Source organism: Capsicum annuum, chromosome 1, assembly GCF_002878395.1.
Source record: "Capsicum annuum cultivar UCD-10X-F1 chromosome 1, UCD10Xv1.1, whole genome shotgun sequence".
Taxonomy (NCBI): domain Eukaryota; kingdom Viridiplantae; phylum Streptophyta; class Magnoliopsida; order Solanales; family Solanaceae; genus Capsicum; species Capsicum annuum.
In genome coordinates, this window is record NC_061111.1 from 143,589,469 (window position 1) to 143,611,635 (window position 22,167).

General features: G+C 39.2%; 1 protein-coding gene across 2 annotated transcripts in view; it reads right to left on the reverse strand.

The window, feature by feature from the left end:
- LOC107838731 (endochitinase A) overlaps positions 1–18,170 on the reverse strand; it is a 34,753-nt gene extending 16,583 nt beyond the window's left edge. Inside the window, exons 1-4 of one of the 2 annotated variants that reach the window (XM_016681915.2) lie at positions 17,356–18,170; positions 13,732–13,784; positions 13,602–13,647; positions 12,989–13,066 (exon numbers count right to left, since the gene is read on the reverse strand). In XM_016681915.2, the coding sequence (XP_016537401.2) occupies positions 12,989–13,066; positions 13,602–13,647; positions 13,732–13,784; positions 17,356–17,928 (750 nt within the window). In that variant the 5' untranslated portion in view covers positions 17,929–18,170. The remainder of the gene's footprint in view (positions 1–12,988; positions 13,067–13,601; positions 13,648–13,731; positions 13,785–17,355) is intronic. The other variant, XM_016681923.2, reaches the window with a different exon arrangement.
- Positions 18,171–22,167: the final 3,997 nt, after the last annotated feature.

Consider the following 22,167-nt stretch of genomic DNA (forward strand, 5'->3'; position numbering starts at 1 on the left):
GTGATTGCGTACTACTTTTTTCAATTCTCGACTCAAGCTCTTTTCGGGCAAGTTGAAGTCAAAATGATCAGGACCCTTCAAAATAGCTCAAGTGTTTCCATCGGGTGTGGTGGAACTTGAGAGCAAAGATGGGAGCACATTCAAGGTCAATGGACAACGTATCAAGCAATATCTTGGTCCAACAAGTAAGGTAAAAATGATGTCAACGATATATCTTGACGAATTCTGAGTAGTCAAGATAAATCGAGTCATACCGCGATGTAAAATCAGGCGCTGCATGGGAGGCAATCCATGATTTTATCATGTTAAACAAAAATAAGAGTCGAGCCACGACCGAAACTACGGTGCTTGGTGGGAGGCAACCCACCCTTCTAATCATTTTTAGTTGTTTTTTATTAAGTGTAGGTGTATGAAGTGCTAAGGAGGTGATAGGCACCAAATTCGATTTAGAAGTGAGTCACATCGGATGTGGTGAGCTTTTGAGTATCGGGCACTTTACAGGTAAGTTGAAGTGGTAAAAGGTTGGGTCCGAAACGAGTTCGTGTTGCAACAATGGAACCTCGATTTTGGTCCATGTCTATGTCTCATGACATAACAACACTGCCTCACGTAGGCTATGGGGTGTGCGGCGCCTTACATGCCGTTTATGCTCACTGCCTCTCTTTGGCGATACACAACGCGGCGCCTAAGGTAAGGTTGGCGACAAGCCATGCGATACCTTTCCATCGCCCATGCACACTGCCTCACCTAGGCGATAATGTGTGCGGCGGCGCCTAAGGCAATGTAGGCGATACCCCATGCAGCGCAAACTTAAACTTAGGCGATACCATGCATACCGCCTAAGTCCATTACCTCTCTTAGGCGATGCCCCATGCGACGCACACCTAAGTTTAGGCGATACCCCATGCGCCGCCTAGCACCGAATGCCAACATAATACCAAAAGCCAATCTGGTCAACCCGACCCGGAATCCACTTTTATAAATAAAACCAACACCCTAAATCCCCAAATTCTCTATTATTTCAGCACCAACACTACTTAGCCTTAAAAGTTTTTTCTTTACATACAAATCCCAAGAACTTTTCCTTTCTTTCCTCAATCTTTTCAAGAACTTTTCCTTTCTTTCCTCAATCTTTTCTCTTCAAGGTAAGTTTTCTTTTCTTAATCTTTAATTGTTATGACTTTATTTTGTAGTTTTTAATTAAATTCTTGTGGTTGAGTTCTTGCCATGGCTATGTCAAATTAAATTCTTGGGAAGATGAATACCATTGTTGTAGGAAACACCATTGTTGTAGTTCTTTAAGCTTTTGGGTGTGATTAAATTGTTCATGACTAACATACTTTAGTTCTGTGGCTAATAATTCACATCTTAATTTACCTTTGAACATGGTGTTGGTTGATTTGTTTGTAAGTAATGGTGTCTTATAGGTATTGATATGTTGAAGCTTTAAGGCATGATTTTGTTCAATAATGATTTCATTGAGATAGATTGGTGGAATTAGGGACTTGAATGGACTGATTTTGTGTTATGACATGTGCTAATTTGAATTGCAAATTGTTGCGGAATTTAAGGGGTTTGTGGAGTAAAATTGTGAATTGAAGCCAAAAAAGGGGGGGAAGGGGGGGGGGGAGCCACCGGTGAAGTGTGTGAATAATGTTGGTGTACCATGTCAAAGTGTGTCGGTAAAGTCTGAGTACCCGACAATAACACTTAATTGGTTTATGCTAACAAATTAAGCGGGGGGTGGCGATTCCACAAGAATTTTATTATGTGTGGCTAATGTGGATGCTATGATGAATACAGGAAATATGGCTCCCAAAGTAAGGTCAAAAAGGGCAAAAAAGGTCACGAGCTGGGAAATCCTCTGAAGCCAACCGGGCTACCTCATGCTCCCTTCAAGGGCCCCGACGCATATTTGGAATCAAATGGGTCAAGAAAGAGGGTAAGCAGTGGTACAAGGACAACAAAGCACCTCAATACTTACCAGTGGAGCTTATCCATAGAAAGTTTGGCAAGGCACTGCCGTCGTAGTTTGGCCAGGATCACTCAACTGAAGCTCAACTTCATTTTTGAAGACATGGGTGAATGCAATCTGGATTAGGTTAGGGAATTTTATGCAAATTGGTTTCCAAATACCCACGGGAATGAGGTGAAAATTCGAGGGCAGATCATAAATCTGACAACTGAGTTATTGAACTCACACCTTGGTACTCCGAAGGTAGACAACTCCAAGCTGAAGGAATTGTATAGCAGGCCTCCTTATAGAGTTATCAGACACACATTGTGCGGATCCTGTTCCATGGCTCGATGGACCTATCACAAAGACAAAGGCCACCACAACACTTTTCCGTATGCTTTTCTGAGTAGGGAAGCGCGTATTTGGCTGAGGATAGTCAATGTTTGTTTGATTCCGAGAACGCAATTCACCAAAATCACTTGTGATCGGGTATGTCTAGTGTTTGCTTTGATGACTGACATCCCCATAAATATTGGTGCAGTTATACGCGCTTCTATGCGCAAAGCCAGGGTGCACAAAAAGACAAGATTCAGTTTTGGAAGCTTACTGACCAACATCTTGAAAAAGAATGGGATTGAGGAAGAGCCAGCTGAAGCTGCCCCAGAACCCGAAAAGAGTGGACGTCACAACGGTTAAGGATTCAGACGCAAGCCAAGGTCCAGCTCTCAGCACTACAGAAAGACATGCACGAGATGAGAGCTTCTTCCGCCATCTATATGGCATGATGAAGCTCACCATAATGAGTGGAGGTCGTGTATCTACTGCTGAGGAGCTACGTCGACTATGATTATCCTCTAAATGAGCATGCAAGAGCTATGTGTGGAGTGGGGCCAGCTTTTAAGGAGCCATTGGATGACGATGCGCAAACTGATAAGGATCGACGGCTAATGGATTCTGACATAGAGGCAGAGTCTAGTAAGGATGATTCCGATGCAGGTGGCATGACCCCTGATGTGGAGGAGGAGTGCTACTAGCCAGGTTCTTTATTTTGTTGTTTGCACTGGGGACAGTGCTTTGGCTTAAGTGTGGGGTGACTGGTTACTGTGTTGCTTGCTTTGTAGAAAAATAGTGCCTTCCCCTTAGTATACTTCGTTGATAGGATTAATTATTTTGTTTCTTGGTATATGGTTGGTTGCTTTAGTCATAATTAGGTGTTTTTCTCGATGATGGATGGATGACGACCGTCTTAAGAGAAAATCAGTCATGTGTAGGTTCTAACAAGTGAAAGCCTTTTTCTCTTAAAACGGTCGTCATCCATCCATCATCGAGAAAAGCACCTAAATATGACTAAAGCAACCAAACATATAACAAGAAACAAAATAATTAATCCTATCAAAGAAGTATACTAAGGAGAAGGCACTATTTTTCTACAAAGCAAGCAACACAGTAACTAATCACCCCACACTTAAGCCAAGCACTGTCCCCAGTGCAAACAACAAAATAAAGAACCTGACTAGTAGTACTCCTCCACATCAAGGGCCATGCCACCTGCATCGGAATCATCCTCACAAGACTTGGCCTCCATGTCAGAATCCATTAGCCGCCGATCCTCATCAGTCTGCGCATCGTCATCCACTGGCTCCTTAAAAGCAGGCCCCACTCCACACATAGCTCTTGCGTGCTCATTTAGTGGATAATCATAGTCCAGCTGACGTAGCTCCTCAACAGTAGGTACACGACCTCCACTCATCATGCTGAGCTTCGTTATGCCATATAGAAGGCGGAAGAAGCTCACATCTCGTGCATGTCTTCCTGTAGTGCTAAGAGCTGAACCTTGGCTTGTGTTTGAATCCTTAACCTGCAGCAGTAACAGCCATCTGATGAGCCTTGGTTTGGCGTCTTTCTTCGCCATCAAGTATCTTAACGCAGCATGGTCGGTGTGGACCACTACCTTGGTGCCCAACAAATAAGCACGGAACTTCTCAAATGCATAAACAACTGCTAGAAGTTCCTGCTCGGTGACTGTGTAGTTTTTCTGCGCCCCATTCAATGCTTTGCTAGCGTAATGATAGGGTGGAATAGCTTCTCAATTTGGCCAAGAATTGCCCCAAGGTTGGATCTTGTGTAGTATGCATAAATGGATAAGTTGTTCGAGGACGAACAAAGCTTTAAGTGGGGGGTGGTGATCTTGGGTGTATTTATACGCCTAAGCACCATAACTTGCCCATCTTTTAGCTAAGTTTTGAGAACAAAGTGCCTAGTTTCTTATGTTTTTATTCTACTTTTATGTACTTGAGGAGAGATTACGCTCTCTACACGCTCCTTTTCTCTTCTACTTTTAACGTTCACTTTTAAATGGTCGGGACTGACCGGCCGACGCCGGCGACAGCGTAGTAGCACCGGAAATAGGTAAGGTCACTATCTCTCCCCCTCTCTCTCACCAAGCCCTCTCTTCTCCCAAGCTCTTCTCTCCCTCCAGTTCGGTGCCAGACACTGTTATCACCGCGGATTTAGGGCTTTCGCTGGCTCGGCTCCGGCGAGGGTGGAAGAGTGAAGCGCTGGACAAAAACGGTTTAAAAATTGTTAAAATAGTGGGTAAGACGTCAGCCAGCGACCAGATTCCGGCAACATCAAGAAGAAGCCCCGGCGACATTCCGGCGACGAACAACCGACCTCTTTCTGGTAACTATATTTCTGGCAATCAATTTCGACAGCAAAATTGGTGTGACCACCATACGCGGAATCCCGATGACATCTGAACTTTACTATTTAGTTTACTCTTCACAGTTTAGTTCCTTGGTAATTTTAATTTCTATTTCTTGTGATTTTAGTTGTGCCGGATTTTGCATATTGGTAGATATTGTGTGTATTTGGTGCTTTACTGTTGGCAGTTCTACTGTTTTCTCCTACGGTTCCTTCGTTTGTGTGTTTGTGTGCGGGTTGGTTTGGAACGTGGTGTGGGTCGCTGTTTGGATAATTGTGGCGGTTGTGGGATTACGGAGACGCCTCTATATATCCCTGTGAATTCTAACCTTGAACTCTATTTCTATTTCTCTAGTTCTTTATTCTGATAGCATTTGTTGTGCTTGAATTTTAGTTGTATTTCGTGCTTTGCGTATGCCTTTTATTGTTATTGGCTTACTGTTGTTTTTTAACCTCCGTTGTAGTTTGTCTTGAGTAGTGGCTTGGGTGGCTCATGGTGGAATAGGGTCATGTCCTGGGGGGCCTGGGGGGCTGAGAGTGGGCTCGAGGGTTGGTGTTGGGTTAGGTACGAGATGCGGAGTGCGAGGTTTTAAGGGAGAGGATAATAGAGTTGATAGCTTGAGGGTAGGATCGTGGAACATTGGGACCTTGCAAGGTAAGTCGATAGAACTGGTTAAGATTCTTAGGAGGAGAAAGATTAATATTGCGTGTGTCCAGGAGACCAAGTGGGTAGGTTCCAAGGCTAGGGATGTAGATGGATACAAGTTGTGGTATTCAGGTAGTGAAAGGCGTAGGAATGCCGTAGGTATCTTAGTGGACGAGGAGCTTAGGGGGCAGGTAGTGAACATCTGTAGTGCGTATGCGCTACGGGTGGGCCTGGACGAGGAAAAGAAGAAGAAATTTTGGCAGGTTTTGGACGAGGTGGTTAGAGGCGTGCCTAGGTCGGAGAAGATTTTCATAGGTGGGGATTTCAACGGGCACATCGAGTCTTTGCCGTTAGGGTACGATGATGTGCACGGGGCTTTGGTTTCGGGGTTAGGAATGATGAGGGAGCTGCTCTTTTGGATTTTGCGAGAGCCTTTGGGTTGGTGGTATTGAATTTCAACTTTCCGAAGAAAGAAGAGCATTTGGTTACTTTCTGTAGCAGGATAGCCAAGACTTAGATTGACTTTTTGCTGCTTAGGAAGGGGAATAGAGTTTTGTGTAAGGATTGTAAGGTAATGCCAAGTGAGAATCTTGCAACTCAGCATAGACTCCAGGTGATGGACTTGGTTATTAAGAGGGGCAAAATGAGGCGAGGTGGGAAAGGTCAACCTAGGGTTAGGTGGGGCAGTCTGACTCCCGTTAGTGCTTTGGAGATAGGGGCGAAGTTGGAGGGGATGGGGGTGTGGGAGTGTAGGGGGGACGTGGACAGCATGTGGGATAGGGTTGCTGGTTGCATCAGGGAGTCGGCTAGAGATGTGTTGGGTGTTTTGAGGGGCTGGTCTGGCCGGTATCGGGGGGATTTGTGGTGGAATGAAGATGTTAAGAAGAAGGTAGAGACGAAGAAGAAGGCTTATACTAAGTTGGTTGAGTGTAAGGATGATGAAGAGAAGCGGGTGAGCAGGGAGGAGTACAAGTCAGCTAAAAAGAAGGCTAAGTTAGCAGTCACGGCAACTAAGACAACAGCTTTTGAGAGTTTGAATAAAGGGTTAGAAGAGAAAGGCGGGGAGAAGAAGTTGTTTAGGCTTGCCAAGGTTAGGGAGCGGAAGGGTCGTGATCTGGACCGGGTGAAGTGCATTAAGGTGGAGGATGGCAGAGTTTTGGTGGAAGACAACCTCATTAAGAAAAGATGGCAGCCGTATTTCCATAAGCTCTTGCATTTGCATGATGAGAGGGACAGAGGTGTTGTGTTAGGGGAGCTGGAGTATTCCGGGGAGTGTCGCGACTTTGGCTATTGTCGGAGTTTTAAGGTAGAAGAGGTCAGTGAGGCTATTCGCACGATGCGTAGGTGCAGGGCGATGGGGCCCGACGAGATTCCGGTAGATTTTTGGAAGTTCTCTGGCGAGTCAGGGTTGAGGTGGCTGACCAACTTGTTTAACAATATTTTCAAGGCAGCAAAGATGCCTGAGGCGTGGAGATGAAGTACGATGATTCCTTTATTTAAAAACAAGGGTGACATTCAAAATTGCAACAACTACCGAGGAATTAAGTTGTTGAGTCACACGATGAAGATTTGGGAGAGGGTGGTGGAGTGGAGGTTGAGGAAGATTATGTCTATTTCGGAGAATCAATTTGGTTTTATGCCTGATCGCTCCACGACTGAGGCGATTCACCTTGTGCGGAGACTGGTAGAGCAGTATAGAGAGAGGAAGAGGGACCTTCACATGGTGTTTATCGACTTAAAAAAAATTTATGACAAGGTCCCTAGGGAGGTGCTTTGGAGATGCTTGGAGGTGAGGGGGTCCCGGTGGCGTACTTCAGAGCGATTAAAGACATGTATGAGGAAGCGAAGACTCGAGTTAGGACAGTGGGAGGAGATTCTGACCATTTTCCGGTCTTTACAGGGATCAACTCTTAGTCCTTTTTTATTCACTCTAGTGATGGATGTGTTGACGTGGAATATACAGGGCGAAGTGCCTTGGTGTATGCTTTTCGCGGATGATATAGTTTTGATTGATGAGTCGCAACAAGGGGTTAATGATAAGCTAGAGGTTTGGAGACAAACCCTGGAGTCTAAAGGTTTCAGGTTGAGTAGGAACAAGACAGAGTACTTGGAGTGCAAATTTAGTGACTCAAGGCAAGAGGAGAGGAGGTGATAGTGAAGTTGGATTCTCAGGCAGTTTGCAAGAGGGATAGTTTTAAGTATCTCGGGTCTACGATTCAGGGAAATGGAGAGATAGACGAGGATGTCTCTCACCGTATTGGGGCAGGTTGGATGAAATGGAGGCTTGCTTCGGGAATTTTATGCGATAAGAAGGTGTCCCCCAAGCTGAAAGGTAAATTCTATAGAGTTGCACTCTGGCCTGCTATGTTGGATGGAGCGGAGTGTTGGCTGGTTAAGAATTCTCATATCCAAAAGTTGAAAGTGACAGAAATGAGGATATTGCGTTGGATGTGTGAATTCACAAGGGCTAACAGGGTTAGGAATGAAATTATTCGAGAGAAGGTGGGAGTGGTGTCATTGGAGGATAAAATGCGAGAAGTGAGGTTGAGATGGTTTGGTCATGTGATGAGAAGGGGCACGGATGCCCCAGTTCGTAGGTGTGAAAGGTTGGCCTTGGATGGTTTCAAGCGGGGTAAGGGTAGACTGAAGAAATAAATACTGGAGAGAAGTGATTAGACGTGACATGGAGCAGTTGCAGCTGACTGAGGACATGACCTTGGATAGGAAGGTATGGAGGAAAAGCATTAGAATAGAGGGCTAAGGGTGTGGATGAGTCGTAGTCAGTAATTAGGTGGATTTTGGTGTCCTTGGTTTGGCATTGTAAATTTTTTTTCTTGTGGATGTCGTACCTGTGTTATTTTATCTTGTTTTATGCCTTGCATGCTTCTGTATACTGCGTCTTATCTTGAGCCGGGAGTCTATCGGAAACAGCCTCTCTACCTCTTTTGAGGTAGTGGTATGGACTGCGTACACTCTACCCTCCCCAAACCCCATTATGTGGGAATATACTGGGTTTGTTGTTGTTGTTGTTGTTGTTTATGTAATTGAGCTAACCCATATGATTAGCATGATTTCAGGTGTAAATGAAGTAGATGGAGACATAGAGGGACCATGAAATGCGGATGGCATAAGACACAAGCAAAAGTAGCATGTTGGATGCAATGTGGTGCCTAAAACTATGTTCCAAAACTATTTAATCATTTAAATGAAGTCTAGGGACTTAGAGGGCAATTAAAGACAAAAGTTCCTAAAAATACCCCAAGCTGATCGTTCACATATTATTTTGTACTTTTGAACTGAGAGTGGCGGCTAAAATACTCTGTGAGAGAAAGGTGTCATCTTGTTAACGTGCAACTTCACCAAGACAATTTCTTTACGTTTGGTATGATGAACATTAATACTTTGATTCCTTTTTTATTCACGAGTAGCTAAGTTTCTTAGTTAGGGTTATGGAAGCCTTGTAACATACAATCTATTACTTTGGGTTTTTGAATTCATTATGCGTTGATTTCCTTATATCCTACTCTCTTCGTTTATCTTGAAATCTCGTGGTTGCAAACATAGAGGGAGTGCCATAAAACACAACTTGCTTGAATGGAGAGGTTGATGTTCGTAAAAGAGAGTAGTGACAAGAAGATAGAGTTTTCAATCTCTATTTTACACGTTAATGCCTTAATAGGATTAACAACTTGGAGATTTCGTATAATTATTGTAAACACTTTTGATTCGAGGGAACTAAAGTGAATTAGTCCTTAATGATTGAGAAACACTAGGATCAAGTTATCAAATACGTTTCTCTGTAAGTATAATGCATGTATGAATTCGTAAAACCCCTAAGTAGAAAGTATAGAAACTACAAGGTGGACATAACCCTAGCTTGCTATTTCTCTGAATTCAAATACTACTAGACAAATCTCATTTTATTTAAACTGAAACTATTTATTTGTGAACTGAATCAAACCCCCCTTTGTTTTATGGAAACAAATGATTAAAAGTCAACTAATCTGCATACAACTTAATTAACACCAAATTCACTGTGAGATTCGACCCCAACCTAGTTGGATTATATATTTGACAACGACCGCTTATACTCCTGTAAAAGAGTTGTAATTTGGATGTATCAATAACTTACTGACAAACCAAATGATTGTTATGGGAGAAATATCACATCATTGTCTAAACTCTAAAGTCGAGTTGTTCAAGTGATTGGATGGTGCTATTTGGATTAAAGAAAAAAAATACTATTAGGATTTCAAATTACATTTTTTCAATGTGTCGCTAGAATGAATCCAGAATAAGGACGGAAACAAACTATGAATCGAGTATGCACTGCACTTGATATCCAAATTTTCCTGGGTCTTTTAAATAGCAGCAGAAAACAGGATCAATAGTCCATCAAATAATGCATCTAAATGAATTTAAATTTATAGAAAAGGGGAGTGTTATCTAAAATACATTATGTTTGGAATTATGTCAAACATTATGAAACTTCCAAAAATGAAAGGGTGTCACGTACAATTTAGGAAGGGGGGAGTACATAACATTTATACTCAAACCCACATTAATACCACATTAGGACACATCTTTAGGATATTGCAATTTTCAACTCAAAGAAATATCTATCAACTTTTGGAATATTTGACCATGATGTCTCACATCATATTGGAGCAGGAAGCGGGACGGATGAAATGGAGGCTCACATTCAGTGTTTTATGTGATGAGAATGTGCCGTTAAGACTTAAAAGGTAAGTTCCATGAGTGGTGATTAGACCGACTACATTGTATGGGGCGGAGTGTTGGTCCCTTAAGAAATCTTATGATCAGAAAATAATAGTAGGAGAAATGAGGATGCCGAGATGGATCTGTAAGCATACCAAGATAATTCGAGACAATGTAGGATCGGCCCCCGTGGTGGACAAGATGGGGGATAGGAGGTTGAGAAAGGCCAAAAAAGTCTAGGGAAGAGATAATTAGTCAAGACATATGCTTACCGATGACATCATCCTTGATAGGAGGGTGTGGAGGTCGAGTATCAGAGTAAAGGATTAATAAATTACCGAGCGTATTTTCCCCGTACCAAGGGTATTAGTATCTTTTTTGTTCTTGATTATTCTTAGATCTCTAGTACTACCTGATTGTTTCTTTCATCCCGTTTATCTTATTATATTGTTTGTTATTGTTGCTTTCTTTTCCATCTCTCCTCAAGCCGAGAGTCTACCAAAAATAGCCGCTCCTCACAAGGTAGAGATAAAGTATGTGTACACTCTACCCTCTCTAGACCCCATCTGTGGGATTATACAAATCATGTTGTTGTCCTTGGCTAAGTTGCTCGGACTTGATAATTTCGGTGCCGCACCCGTGTTGACATGACACTGACACAGGTAAGGGTATGGGATCTGTGTCGGATCTGGTCAAACGAGATCGGGTGTGTTGACCAACAATTCGGAGAAAAATTAAAATTTTGATATCTCAAAGTAAAGATTTGAATAGGTCGGAAACAAAATACCTTCAATTCTACTGCTACATAGTAATTTATACCAGTCCTTTTGTCTCTTTTGAAGCTTTTTTCTTGGTAAATCTTGTTGTTCGTGTGGCTGTTGCAGGTATTGTTCACGATGTTACAGGTTTTTGAAGCCGAGAATTGTCGATGTCGTGGTGGACAACTAGATTGTGCGTATCGTGATATTGTATTGTATTGGAAAAAAAAAGACATGTAAAACATGTAGTTGGGGACGAAAATGGAGGAGAGAAGACGAAGCAGAGAAAAAGATGAAGATGGATGTTCAAACACCTAACACTAATTTGTTTTCTAATTGACTTGCACTCCTTTAATAGCTGCCACGTTCATTATTTGTTATTAAGAATAAACATTATAATTTTTTTAATTAAATGAGATAAGCTTTCCATATTCAATAGCTGCCTCTTTGATTATTTATTATTAAGAATAAATAATTTATCTTTATTTTGATTAAATGAAATAAGCATTGTATATTAGTTAGAGTTTATAAAATGAGGATAAATATTATAATTATTTAATTATAAATTAAAGATTAATGCATATGCTTTGAAAGCACACATTTTTTTAATGAAACTAAATTTAGCATAAGTATATATTGAACATATTAATATTCTCATTTTTCATTAGTTTTAAAATACTTGTCAATTTTGAACTATATGTATAAATTTTTTATTTTTTTTTGGCGAGTCCCTGCACCCGTATCCGTATCCAAATCAATATCCTCGAATCTTAAAAATTCGATCATGAAAGATCCGACACTCGGATCCGCACCCGTGTCCGACACCCGCACCCGAGTCCAAGCAACTTAGGTCCTTGGAATATCTAGAAAATATTACAACAACCACATGCCTAGTGAAATCCCACAAGTGAGGTCTGGGGAAGGTAGAGTATACGCAGACCTTACCATTACTTTGTAGAGGTAAGAGGCCGTTTTCGAAATACCCTTGACAAGTGCAACAAATCCAGGAGCAGAGAAGAAGGAAATAGTGACGAAAATAATGCAACAAGACAAAGTCTACACGAAAGAAACAAGAACAACAACAAAATAGTGCAATAATCGAAGCATAGTAAACACATAAAATGATAGGCATCACAAGCATGGACTGCAATACTACGGACAGTAGAATAACAAACATCAACAACCCTAAAACTTCGAAAAGCTAAACAACACACCCAACTAAATCTTCTACCCTAATATGTGTCCTTCACACCCTCCTATTTAAGATCATGTTAACCTGAAGTTGCGCTATGTCTTGTCTAGTCACCTCTCTTGTGTACTTACTCGACCTCTCTCTACCTCTCCTTGTACCGACTATATCCAACCTCTCACACTTCCTCACTGGAGCATCTACATCTCACCTCTTCATATGTCCAAACCAGCTCAATCTCGTTTACCTCTGGGATTGACGATTAGAGTGCTACAAGTGGCGGTTCTACCGTCTAACCTATGGGTTCACACACTAAACCAATAGCTTTTGACCAAACGTATTAAGAAATCCACCAAATATTTACAAACATTTGTCCTGTGAACCCAATTATTATCATATATTAACTCAAGGTCACTGTAAGATTCCATAAACTTAAAATACTGGATAGCATCTATGTGCTACATGCCTACATATGTGAAATTGCATACACAAGACTGGAAAAGGGTCTCACTAGCTAGTTCTGCAGGCATCTATTTGACAATCTCACCTAATAACTACCTGGACACCCAGTCAGTGCAACTGAACAATTATGTAGTTGAGAAAATTATATACCAACAAAAGTCTAATTTGAAAGAAAAAAGCAGCAGCCCGGTATTACAGATCAATAAGTTGAAAATAAGATATAATCATGATTATCCTGTTTTAAAGTCCAACAAAAAAAAAAAAATTGCATCTCTTATGTTTGACTGTACTGCTCAAAAACAAGAGATATGTGCTAATAAATGCACATAATGTTAAAGAAACAGATGAAAATTTTAAAAGCCGAACTCATGTTGCACCTAAGAAAGTTATGTTAGTTGCACGAACAAGCAACTAAGCAGCAAATTAATCAGAAAATGAACTGAGATTTTACGAGCCAGAAACCCCAAGTAATTCAAGATACTCTCAAAAGAAAATTAATATTTCAAAAAGAAGGCACATAAAGCAATGCAAAACGAATTTCTAATTGAGCAAACCTGAGTTTCATCTGGAAGCCCATTCCTCAACCATGAGCGACAGAGGGAATAGAGGGAAGCATTATCAGAAATTCGGACCTAAATTGAACATAGAGAATATCAGGGAGGGGATGCAAGGAAAGCAAAGCACCTATCCCAAAGTTAAGCAGTGAAATGCTACAATGAGGTTCATGCTAAACCACAAAGACCCCAGTTTGCCGAAGAATTAATCAAAATTGCCTCACAGATCAAACACTCACCAACAAAGCAGAAACTGGGTAAAACTGATAAGAGAACGTGTTGTTCTGTCAAGTCAAGGAGGTAGAAGTTTATTTTTCTAGGTGTGGTTACGTTGTACATAATTCATCTCAAGAAAACAATGTCATCTATCAGGCCTTCATATAAACTTTGTTTTAGTAGCTAGAAATATTATGTACAACTTCATGAAAGAGAAGTGATAAAATAGTTAGCAGATATGCCAAACTCCAACATGTTTTTTCTTTTCTGCTCATTTTTTAGGGCTGGGGATGATTTAAATGACTTCCATCTGTCAATATGAGGATCATGCCCAGCTAGAACAACAAGCATTGAGAATATTTCATAAATCAAGCTAAACAACGAGATAGGCAATTACCTTTCTGTCTCTGATTATAGCAAAGGTATCATCCTTACTTCTGTCCCTACCGCAAGCAAAATATAGAGCTCTAAGAATTGTAATATTAAGCATACATGGGAAACAGGAAACTAAGCAAAACCTACATTACCTCTTCTCTCTGAAACCATTACAATCTGAAATGGAAGGCTGAGTAGAAGCAATCTAGAACACGGAAATATAGCAAGCAGGATCAGGATACAAACAAGGTAGCAAAATTATGAGAAAAATTAAATAGATCTGGGGAACACACTAAAAGAATGTAATTGCTCATTTAAAATTGCAGCACTGCATTACTGAGATAGGTCATCAAGTAAATCTGCTGGACAACACTGGCACAAAGCATGAAAGCAGTGAAAACAAGCCAGAGGCACGCAAAGATTAAAGGGATGTTTGGATTAGATAACAGAAAAAAACAGCAAGAAAATAATCTGTTAACAGAAATAAACCAAGTCATTTTCTGAAAACAAGAAATTTTTTCTTCTCAATACTTGCGAGCCTAGACTGGGGATCATGTGTAAACTCTTATGCCATTTATTATTTAATTTCCAAAGCACATGTAATTGTAACCAAAGAAATTTAGCCATTTAAAGAATATTTATGAGTCCCCATATGGAAGTCTCAGCAAATGTTTTAAAGCTTCAGTGATATCTTCTTTCCAAGAGACAAAGCCAACAACAACCTTCTGAATACAGATCCAGGCACTCGCATTTGTTTCTCAAGGAGAAAAGAAAAAGCAAAATATTTTGCTTTCAGAAAAGGAAACAAAAACCAAAGGATCTCAAATCAAGATACTGCATAAGGTAGGATGCATGCTAATATTCCTAACCCTATTGATCGATCATGTCATATAGGCCAGAGTTGGACATCCAATTGCTTCGATGTGAATTATCCGGAGAATGCGATGCCTGGTATAAATCAAGACGTACAATCAAACCTATTTCTCGATTCACTCAAAGAGGTAAATAGGGTCCCAATACATATATGTAAAAGACAGGTCCGGTTAAGCATATTCCTGATCCTAAATGGAATGTAATGATGTACGAATCCATATGTAAATATAGTATCTATTTATACAGGCCCGAATGGCCCTCATAATGAGAATGTATATAACCCTATTCCGCCTTGGCAAAGTGCAGACCACTTGACACAATTTATTTTAAGAAAATCTGAAGAAGCTTGAAAACACCTTTATCGGCAAATATGTTATATTGCCCATTGATACCACGTAGTTCAGTGCAGAGATGGATGCCCAAGAGTTAACCGCAATTGTTTGGTAATCAGCACATATACATATATCCTCAAAACTTTTTAGTGTGAATGATAACACACTTCTTTCCCTACTGTCTTGGTTGCTGCTTGCTCCTTTCTCCTTTTTGGGTCCAAAGGAATCTATTGAAAGATGAATGTGACAGAGAAAATGAGATTTGACAAGACCAAGACTGATGTTTATATATATGGGAATAGAATGTCAGAATTTGTGGTGACTCATGAGTAGCTTTCATTCCTCTTCTATCTCTTTCTTATTTTTATTTTTTTTGAAAAAGGGCCAAAAATATCCTTGGACTATCTGAAGAAGGTCTAAATATACCCTTCATCCACCTATTTTGCTGAAAATACGCTCTGGTTACCTTTTTGGCTCACGTATACCCTTATGACTTACAGTCAACAATTTTTTTTAAAAAAAAAAGGGTTTATTTAACTTCCACGTGGCATTTTATCACTGATCCAATTTTAAACTGACCCAATAACACAAATCCACCCAGCCAATTTTCTGACTTACCAGACTCAAACACTAACCCGCACGGAAAACATGAAATTTCACCGGAAAAACAAGTTTTAACCATTTTTGAGCACATTCTACCCTTCCATGACCCCACTTGCGGAAAATATTAGGAACATTGTTGTTGTTGCTGTTGTTGTTCATGATAAAATACTTGTAGCTGATATTGGGAGTCTACTTCCCCGTTCCTCAACTAATCAAGGATTACTCTAAACAGCTTCTATGAGACATTGTCTCATCATATACAAGTGAAAAAAATACTCCCCCCTCCCAATCTAAGTGTCTTACTTTCCTTTTTGGTCTGTCCCAAAAAGAGTGCCTCAATGTAAATTTAGTAAGTTTTTCAATTCAAACATCTACATGGTAAGTTTAAGACCACAAAATTCAAAAGACTCCTTTTGTTAAACTTCATCCCGGTCAAACTAAGGCACTCAAATTGGGACTGGGAGGGTAGCATTTTTGAAACCAAATTCATCCATAATCTTATTATTAATATTCAACAAATTATTCAATTAAATTATTTTTGAGCTCATTGTAATTCCCTAAAATTGCACTTATTCGCAAATGCTAATAATGGAGAACTTGCTACTCTATTCTTTCAGATCTTCCCCTTTTTTCCTTGTTTGTTTACTCTGTTTTTTCCTTCTTCTTTTGTTTGCTTTAGTAAATGCAACATGATACTTATTGATACCAGCTAAGAACACATAATCAATTTACTATTTTTCTTCAAAAATTAAGTGGCTTTCATAAGTAAAAGTAAATCACTGAACTAAAGAACTAACAGGGCAGAAACAAATTACAAGGACCCACCTTCGAATTCGCAAACTCAAACCTAACCAAAAAGTACTCCCTCACTTTCATTTTACTTGGCCTCTTATTAAAAATAGTTGTTTCAATTTACTTGTCGCAATTTATGAAATCAAGAAAAGTTTATCATTTTCTTCCAATACTACTACTATCATTATAACTGCAGTCAAATTTATTTCCAAAGCATAATTAATTAAACTTAATTTAGTAGAATAAATCGTAATAAATGTTCTTTGAAGTGATGTCAAGTCAACATGACCGGGGGTGGATCTATCTAGTAGCTTGAGGGTGACACGGCATCCGGACATCTCGGTTGAAACTCTCTATATATAGGTATATATGTGTAAGGGTTTCTATAAATGTAAAGCACGCCACCTGCAGTAACCGGTCAGCGTGTAGTGCAGATGCCAAAGTGTCGAGCTTTGACCTCCGAGGTTTCGAGTTCAAATCCGGCACTGGACAGTTTTTTTGTGCAAATAATTTAAACGTTGTAAATTGTTTCAAAAACATTGTGGCTTCGCCTTCGCGGATTTGAACCCTAGACCTTGTCTTTATAAGCATTAAAACATACCAGCGAGGTTGGACTAACCTTACTGAAAAAAGTGATGATAAAATCAGTTTACGGTTTGTTTAGTCAAACTTTTCAAATCAACTTTTTTTGCAAATTGTTTTTTCTCAAAGCGCTTTCAAAAATAAACATTTTTGGTGAGAATCAGTTTTCGTCTGATTAATAAATTTTAAAAACACTTTTGAGCAGCAATTAGTGTTGATCAAAATTTTCAAAGGTGTTTCTAAGTATATTTTTCTTGAAAATATTTTTTAAAAAGGTACTTTTCTAGGAAAAAAATATTTTTTAGTTTCTGAAAAAATTGTTTTTGCTACTCGCACTTATTTTTTCTTTAAAAAACTGGGTCAAACATCTCTTCTTTTTTTGAAATAAGAATTTTTAGGAGCAATGAGCGATTAGTATTCTCCTAGGTAATTATGGAAACGACGCTACTGTTCATAGGATGTGGCACTCGGAACCTCAAGATCATGTATCCGCCTCCGAAAATGAGCCAAGTATAATGAAACGAGAGAGCAGTAATAACAAGCAAATTCAATTATCAAGCTAATTAAAGTGAATACGAAAGAATTTACAAAAACCTTGGGATGCGAAGAACTGACTACTGGGAATCCCTTAACCGCGCCAAGCAAGCCACCACCAGGAGCAGGAACAGCAGAATTGGTAGCAGCAGGAGACGACCCAATAAGAGCGTGCTGAAAATGGCCTGATCTACCACCGGCACCCTGACCCGTGCCCGTACCCGAACCTGGATCCATATGATTCATCCCAAAAGTCGGTCTAACAACTGGCCGATTCGGGTAATTACTACTAGGTTTGGACAAAAACCCGCGGCCGGAAGAAGCAACCGGGTATAGAATACTGTGAAGATGAGATGTTTGGTCGGGATTAGGAGGTTTAAGTAGTAATTGAGAGTAATTAGGATTGGTGGTGGAGGGGGGTAAGCGTTGGGTGGGTGGGTAGTGAGGAGAAGATTGGAGGGAAAAATGGGGGTGAGGTTGAGGGGTGGGTGGTCTTAGAGGGATAGAGTAAATTGATCTTGTAGTGCTGCCGGTGGTTATAGTTGTTGCCGCGGCAGTCGTGGTGGTTGTGGCGGCGCTGGTGGAGGCGGCCGCCGTAGGATCCGGCGGAGCTGGTGGGGTAGAAAGTGCCATGGGCGGAGTTGGCGGGGAAACTTTTTGAGGGTATTATTATTAGGGGGATTGGAATTTGATTTTGAATGGAAAGTCTTGAGGGCAGTGCGACGTCGTTTTTACGATCCATATTGTTGTATTACTATATTTTGTACTTCGAGTCCGTAGTAACCTTTGTGAAAGTCATTTACCTCCTCGAGTATTTGTAGGGGAGAGATAGTATGAGGTACACGTTTCAACGAATTCATTTGTTTTTTCTAAACCTTGAAAGCGCATTAAGAAATTCATTAAATATATATTTAGTTGTTAATCTACTGATTAAAACAAACTGTATAAGCTAGGTGATAGACTGATAGGTTTAGAACTCAGTAAAATTTAAGTTTAGATTTTGCTTATTATCACACCAAGTAGGTCCACTAAAAAGATTAAAGTAATTTACACACAAAAAAAAACTATATCTCCAGGTCTGAACATTTTTGTTTTTTTCTTGACATTGTACTGTTTCCTGATTCAGCGCGAATGATGTATATGTGTTCGGTGTTGAACTTATGCAGGTTGGAGTAGGCCATAGCTTTCAGTCGCATGCAACTGGTTGGAAATGGAAGCTCACTACATGTTTCGGTGGAGATGGTCTCTCCAGTATCCGGGATAAAACATCACTTGGATTATGTCTTGGTGTGGATTTCCATTTTGAATGGAAAGCAGATTATGTATTTCCAAAAGTTACCAGGCAAGTTACTTGAGAAAATTGAAGGAAAGGTGTCTTTTGAGTCTTAAATGAAGAATTGATGACATTGACCCAACTAAAGGGATAAACATCATTAAGAAACTTGATTAAGTTAATTGTGGACTTGATTAATATTTTCAAAACTTTTTAATCTTTTTAAAAATACAAATCAACCCAACACACACCCCTTTTCAATCCAAATCAATCGTCTCTTTCATTTCTCTCGATAGTTTCTCTCAACTCTCTCTCAACCAACAATTCTGCAAAATTTCTCCCTTCAATCCCCAGCGACTTCAACTTCCGGTGACAAATAGTCGGGCGAGTTCCTTTTCGACTTTCAACCGTCAATCGACGTGAAAACTTCTCGGGCGACAACAACTTTGAGTTCTTCGTCGTCTCATTTCTTTTTTCATAGGCAAAAAATTATGAAGAAACTGAGGAATTTGAGCCAACTACTCTTCTAGTATTGGTTAACAATTTCAATATTTCTTGCTTAAATTTGAAATATGGACTGAATAAAATCCTAATTCCTGGCATTTTTTCTTCTTGTTGTCGAACTGTTGATTCGGATTTGTTGGTGATTTTTTGTCACAGTTGATGTTCTTAGTGTGTGTGTGATGTGTCGCTGTTGCTGGGTTAATTTGTTGTTTGTTTTGGTAAAAATGGTGTTGCAATAGATGAAACATCTAATGCAATAGATGAAACGTCTGATGCAACAAATGAAATATCTAATGCGATAGATGAAACATCTGATGCAACAAATGCAAATCTGATGCAACTATGAAAATCAGATGGAACAGATGAACAATCTAACAGGTCATTCGTCTATTGCGATAGACGACTCTTCTGTTTGGAAGAAATCTAAATAATATTGATCCAACAGATAACTCATTTTGCAACATATGAGTGATGTATTTCAATAGATCAGTGATCTGTTTTATTATTTTCAACGGATTACTCATTCGTCGCAACAGGTTGGTTATATGTTGTAATAGATAACCTGTCAGGTGCAACAGATCAATGATCTATTTTACTGTTTTCCAACTGATTACTCATCTGTTGCAATAGGTTGGTTATAAGTTACAACAGATAACCTTTTAGGTGCAATAAATTAGTGATTTATTTTATTATTTCCAATGGATTACTCATTCGTTGCAACAGGTTGGTTATATGTTACAACAGATGACCTGTCAGGTGCAATAAATTTGTGATCTATTTTATTATTTCCAATGAATTACTCATTCATTGCAATAGGTTGGTTATATATTGCAACAAATAACCTGCCAGGTGCAACAAATCAATGATCTGTTTTACTGTTTCCAATGGATTACTCATCCATTGCAACAGGTTGGTTATAAGTTGCAACAAATAACCTTCCACGTGCAACAGATTAGTGATCTATTTTACTATTTCCAATGGATTACTCATCCGTTGCAACAGGCTAGTTATATGTTACAACAGACAAAATACCTGGTGCAACAGATGAGTGATCTGTTTTTACTATTTCCAATAAATTACTCATCCATTGCAACAGGTTAGTTATACGTTGCAACAAATAAAATACCTGGTGCAACAGATTAGTGATCTATTTCAATTATTTTCAACAGTTTACTCATCCGTTGTAACAGGTTGGTTATATGTTGCAACAGATAAAATAACTGGTGCAATAGATTAGTTATCTGTTTTTATGGTTTCCAACGATTTACTCATCCGTTGCAACAGGTTGGTTATATGTTGCATCAAATAAACTACCTGGTGCAACAGATTAGTTATCTGTTTTTATGGTTTCTAATGGTTTACTCATCCATTGCAACAGGTCAATTATTGTTGCATCAGATAAACTACTTGGTGCAATAGTCAACATACCTGGTGCAACAGATTAGTTATCTGTTTTTATAGTTTCTAATGATTTACTCATCCATTGCAACAGGTCAATTATTGTTGCATCAGATAAACTACTTGGTGCAATAGTCAACATACCTGGTGCAACAAATGTATGGTCTGTTGGAACTGTTATTTTACTGTTGTGCATATTAGATTTACTGTTATCCCTTTTTCATGATGCATTAATTAATTATAATCTATTTTATGTTTCTGTTAATTTAAGATAATATGGCTCCCAAAAGAAAAAAATCAAATCAAGTCCAAGTAAAGGAATAAGTAAAGCAATTCGACTACATCCACCACTCTATGAGCTTGCTTTACAAGCGTTATCTCAATCAGGAGCAGAAGATAATGAACATGGAAAGGAGGAATATTTCAAAAGAGATGATCTAAATGCTAATAGCCCTTCCAACGAAGAGTTGGTCAAAACCTTCAGCATTGATCGTTATCCCATGAGAATGCAGTGCGATGATGCCACAGATCTAACGGGTAATTTCGTGGTTAAGTCAGTCATGGAAAAATCTTTCGACGCCTTCAGAAAAATACTTTAAGAACAAAAATTGGATTCTTATTTCAGGGAAAGCTACTTTAGGCAATATCTTGATTTGCCGGAGGACAACAATGCTCGTTTCCAGATGAAAATGGTATATGATCTTCTCAAGTGTGGGTTTATGTATGAAAACAAATATAAGATGGATGAGGTATGGATAAATTACTGTGGCATGCCAATTTGTTTTGGTTGGAAGGAGTTTGCTATAGTTACTGGACTAGAATGTTATCGTCCTTTCCTTCTCAAGTTATACCTACTCTAACCCAAAAAAGCACCCCGCACACCCAAAAAAGGTAAAGGCAAGTCGAGTGATCGTGATGACCTGACGTTCATTATTGGTCCAAGCTTAAAAAATAAAAATTTGATAGAAGCGTTGAAAGGTAAAGGACTTTCAAAGAAGCACAAGCAATCATTGTGCTTGGTTTGATTGGTATATAATAGTCTTTGGGTGAGAGACGTTAACAACAACATAAGCCTAGGTTTAATAAATCTCTCGGAGGATCTTAAGGCATTTAACAACTATCCTTAGGGTTATGAAAGCTTCAAAATAACTGTCAAATATTTGTTGACTCCGTTAACGCCGAAGACAGTCAACTTATATAGCTTTCCATGGGCCTTCATGGTAAATATTTCTTTTATCATAATATGATTTATTTTTTTTATTCAATAATGTTTTTGATTTTTTGGCGTTACGTTATAGGCTTGGACATTTAAAGTCACTCTTTATTTGAGATAACAAGTGAACTACCGAGAAGAAGTTTCCTGTTCAAGAATTCTCAGATGGTTGTCGGCTAAAACTGATAAAAATATAAAATTTCTTGATCTTTTCAATCCCCCGAAGGAAGCAGTAATTCTAATTCTAATCAAGTTTTTATTTTAATTAATGATTATTTTAAATGATTTCATCATCATTCTAATATATGTACTGATTTATTTTAGATTGTCCATCCGTGGCTTGTTCTGACGAATCGAGAGTTGAAGATGCCATTTTTTCTTACTTTACGATCTGTGCAAACTTTATCGGACCCTAAGGTCGTTGAAGGAATAAAAATGGAATTGTTTGGAGCAACAACCATCACAAGAAAAACAATTTTAGAGG